This window comes from Condylura cristata, unplaced genomic scaffold (assembly GCF_000260355.1).
Source record: "Condylura cristata isolate star-nosed mole 26May11 unplaced genomic scaffold, ConCri1.0 scaffold00034, whole genome shotgun sequence".
Lineage (NCBI taxonomy): Eukaryota > Metazoa > Chordata > Mammalia > Eulipotyphla > Talpidae > Condylura > Condylura cristata.
In genome coordinates this window covers 5460008-5464006 of record NW_004567135.1, presented here as the reverse complement: position 1 = coordinate 5464006, position 3999 = coordinate 5460008, and the positions used below count along the sequence as shown (strand labels likewise).

The following is a 3999-nucleotide window of genomic DNA, read 5'->3' as shown; positions in this document are numbered from 1 at the left end:
GTTAGCCAGCGGTTCCAGGCCAGTGACCCCTGGAGGTCGCCCGGCCTGCAGGCCCCTCCCGTTAGCAGGCTCCAGGTCAGATGCGCCCCACCCACGGGGAGGGCCCGCAACAGCGCCCCCAGAACCTTCCCAAGCGCCAGTCTCTGGCTGCCTGCCAGCCCCTGGACGCCCAGCCTCCCGCAGAAATCGGTTCAGTTACAGTGCGGTGTCAGCACAGGCATTTGAGAACCAGCCCCCCTCCCCATCGCGGTTGCTCCCGCTACTTACAGATGCTGACGGCGCTCTGGCACTCCCCGGACATCCTGGGTGGGAAAAGAGAGAGCTCCGTGGCCACAAAGCAAACCCAGGGAGTCCCCCATAAAGCTCATGCTCAATGGCAGCCAGCAGGGAAGCCTGGCAACGCCCACTCTCCCCCCCCCCACCCTGGTCTTTAAGAGACCTGTGCCCTCCCCCTCCCCCAGGGAGTGGGCAGGTGAAAGCAGGGCCCCTGCGTGCTGAGAGGCGGGACCTCCCTCTGCACCCAGGCCTCCTCTCCATTTACTGCCTCACCTCTGCCCTCAGCCCCTGATCTGAGGCAGGGGCATGGGAGCCCTAGTGGAAAGCCCACCTGCACTCCTCGCCCTCCAGCAGCTTCCTGTAGGTGGCGATCTCCACGTCCAGGGCCAGCTTCACGTTCATCAGCTCCTGGTAGTCGCGCAGCAGCCGGGCCAGGTCGTCCTTGGTCTTCTGCAGGACAACCTGAAGCTCCTGGAGCTTGGCGTTGGCGTCCTTGAGGGCCAGCTCCCCGCGCTGCTCGGCGTCAGCAACAGCCGCCTGCAGGTTGACATTCTGGGGCGGGGGAGGGACCATATCCATTAGGATGGTGAGGTCAGGCAGCACCCCGCCTTCGCTGGGCCCCCTGGCCTGTGTCCACCCAGAGCTCTTTGCCCCATGAGTGAGCCCCATGTAGGCTGCCCTGGCCTTTGGACTCCCTGCAGGTCAAGGCTGCCCGGGGCCGTCCCCGAAGTCCGTTCCAGGTGGGGGGTTCTGAGCCGCCCGCCCCCACCCTCACGGCCAGACCAGGAACAGCAGCCCAGCCAGCCCACCTGCTTCTTGACGCTCTCGATCTCGGCCCGCAGCCTCTGGATCATCCTGTTGAGCTCCATGATCTCGGACTTGGTGCTCTTCAGGTCATCTCCATGCCTGCCGGCCGTGTTCTGCAGCTCTCCCAGCTGACCCAGGAGAAACCGATCAGCGTGGCTTCGGCAAGGGTGGGGACATCCTTGGTGAAGCTCAGGGGGACCCAAAACTAGTTTGGGGGCGGGGTGCTCCTACCTTGCTGTGGTACAGGGCCTCGGCCTCGGCCTTGCTCCTCTCTGCGATCTCCTCGTACTGGGCGCGGACCTCGGCGATGATGCTGTCCAGGTCCAGGAAGCGGTTGTTGTCCATGGACAGGACCACGGACGTGTCGCTGGTGTGGGACTGCATCTGGGACAGCTCCTGCAGGGACACGGGGCCTGTTTCCCCTCGGGCCTCTGCAGCACAGTGGCCCAGGGAGCCTCCTGCCGACAGTCCCATGCACTGCTCAGCTCTGAAGGGGCCGTCACCCCATAGTGCCTGCCCCCACCCCTCAGAGAGTCCCATGGCTACGCCCCCTGTTGCAGAAGCCCCCCAAGGGACCTGGCCTCTGGGTGCAGTCTGCCTGGGCCCTGGATGCCAAAGCCCCCAGCTCCCAGTCTGAAACCATCTCCCCCGCCCTCTCTCCCCTCTCTGCAGGAAACATCCTCACTAAGTCATAGAGCATCCTCAGGAAGTTGATCTCGTCCATTATGGCGTCCACCTTGGCCTGCAGCTCCACCTTGTTCATGTAGGCCGCGTCCACGTCCTGGGGAGGACAGACACATAAAGGCCCGGCCCCGAGAAGCGAACATCTAACTGTGTGGGGAGGCCAGACTGGGGTGACAGCTTCTTAGCCGAGGCTAGAGCCCCGACATTCATCAAGAGTCAGACAGAGTGACTGTCCTGGGGACCCTTCCAGACTGAGAGGCTCCAGGCTTCTGTTTCCTGGCTCCGAGGGCCTGGCCCTGGCGGTCCGTGCCGGGGGGCAGGAGCTTGCCCAAGCCCGCCAGAAGCCTTGCCCACCTGCCCCAGAGCTCTGCCCTCTTGCACCCTCACCTTCTTCAGGGTCACAAATTCATTCTCAGCGGTTGTACGTCTGTTGATTTCCTCCTCGTATCTGTAAGGATTAAAAGGAAATGACCGAGCGGGGCTTGGGGATTATCGTGAATACCACGTTCTCTGAGATTCAGAAAATTCGCCTCTCCCACCCTCTGCCTCCCACCCCCAGCCGAGTGTGCCCTTCTACTGTGGCCCAGAGTGGTCAGGATACCAGAGAGACTCCCCCGGCTTCAATAGGTCCTGCACCCTGGCCACCACCCCCTGGGCCATCCCGTCGTCTTGCAGATCCAGGATCCCCCCAGCCCGGTCCTGAGACAGTGCTCCCTCACGCCAAGCCCTCCTCCCCGCCGCTGTCCCGGCAAAGGGCTAGCCTTGAAGAAGGGAGCCAAGGAAACCGAAGGAGCTCGGCCGCCCCCCAGAGTGCGGTGGGCTCAGGGGCACCACTGTCCACGGGCAGGAGGGTGCAGGAGGGTGCAGGAGGGTGCAGGAGGGTGCAGGAAGCTGGGGGCCAGGCTGGGGCCCTGGCATCTCCCCACGGCTGCCCCGTCACTCACTTCCTCTTGAAGTCCTCCACCATGTCCTGCATGTTCCTCAGCTCTGAGTCCAGGCGGCCCCGCTCCCCCACGATGCTGTCGAGGTAGCTCTTCTGGGAGTTGATGTAGTTCTCGAAAAAGGGCTCCAGGTTGTTGGTGCCCGTGGTGGAGTTGGTGCCCTGCTGCTGCAGCAGGCTCCACTTGGTCTCCAGGACCTTGTTCTGCTGCTCCAGGAACCGCACCTGGAGGCGGGGGTGGGGGTGGGGGGTCGCACGTCAAGCAACACTCCCAGCAGGAGCGGGGGCCTGGCATCACCCCCGCACCCCAGGCTCAGGGGCCAGGGGACTTCACAGCGCTACTTGGCTCCCAGCCCTTGGCACAGCAGATGGGAGGAGCCGGCCCGTTACACACCGCCCTGCAGAGGCGAGAATCGCCAGGACCGGTACTCAGCAGCGACCTTGATGTGGCAGCCAAGAGCCAGCCGGCGTGACTCTCCCGGCCTTCTCTTTCTGACTAATTCAGACTAAACTACCAGCTTCTCGAGAGCCCCCGAGACAAGGGGACCTGCAACCTCCTCAGTCCCTGGTGTCTCCCTTGCTGACCGGGCCACATGGAAGGGGCTGACCCTTGCGAGCCCTCAGAAGCAGCTCATATTTGACCATCCCCAGGTCTGGGTCAAAGGTCTCCCTGCCTGTGTTCACGGGCTGTCGACTCTGCCAGCCGGAGCTGGCCGGGCCACAGGCGGGAGACCTGAGCAGAGCCAGACAAGCAGGACTCGGGGCACCCAAGTCCACCTAGGGACCACTGTCTTTCCCACTCACATGACCACGTGGACGACCTTGTCGTCCTGGACGTCGTCACACACCCTTGGGCGCTGCCTCGTCCCTCCGCCTCCCGCCTGGGCTGTCCCAGGTTGACCCTTAACATGATCTCTAACTATCAAGCCCAATGTCCCAGCCTAGGAATGGGGGGCCAGTCCGAGCTTCATCACCTTGTCAATGAAGGAGGCGAACTTGTTGTTGAGGGTCTTGATCTGTTCCCGCTCCTGAGTCTTTACTTGTCCGATTTGGGGGTCAATCTCCATGTTGAGGGGCTGCAGGAGGCTCTGGTTGACTGTCACTTCTTGGATTCCCCCAGGGAATCCACCAGGGCCACCAAAGCCACCAGGGCCACCAAAGCCACCATGGCCACCAAAGCCACCAGGGCCACCAAAACCACCAGCCCCTCCAAAGCCACCAGCCCCTCCAAAACCACCAGCCCCTCCAAAACCACCAGCCCCCCCAAAGCCACCAGCCCCTCCAAAGCCACC

At 63.3% G+C, this 3999-nt stretch overlaps 1 protein-coding gene across 1 annotated transcript in view; it reads right to left on the bottom strand.

Annotated features, from left to right (window-relative positions):
- Positions 1-92: 92 nt before the first annotated feature.
- KRT3 (keratin 3, type II) overlaps positions 93-3999 on the bottom strand; it is a 4462-nt gene continuing 555 nt past the window's right edge. Inside the window, exons 2-9 of the mRNA XM_004692500.2 lie at positions 3682-3986; positions 2712-2932; positions 2155-2215; positions 1769-1864; positions 1315-1479; positions 1086-1211; positions 608-828; positions 93-302 (exon numbers count right to left, since the gene is read on the bottom strand). Of these exons, the coding sequence (XP_004692557.1) occupies positions 260-302; positions 608-828; positions 1086-1211; positions 1315-1479; positions 1769-1864; positions 2155-2215; positions 2712-2932; positions 3682-3986 (1238 nt within the window). The 3' untranslated portion in view covers positions 93-259. The remainder of the gene's footprint in view (positions 303-607; positions 829-1085; positions 1212-1314; positions 1480-1768; positions 1865-2154; positions 2216-2711; positions 2933-3681; positions 3987-3999) is intronic.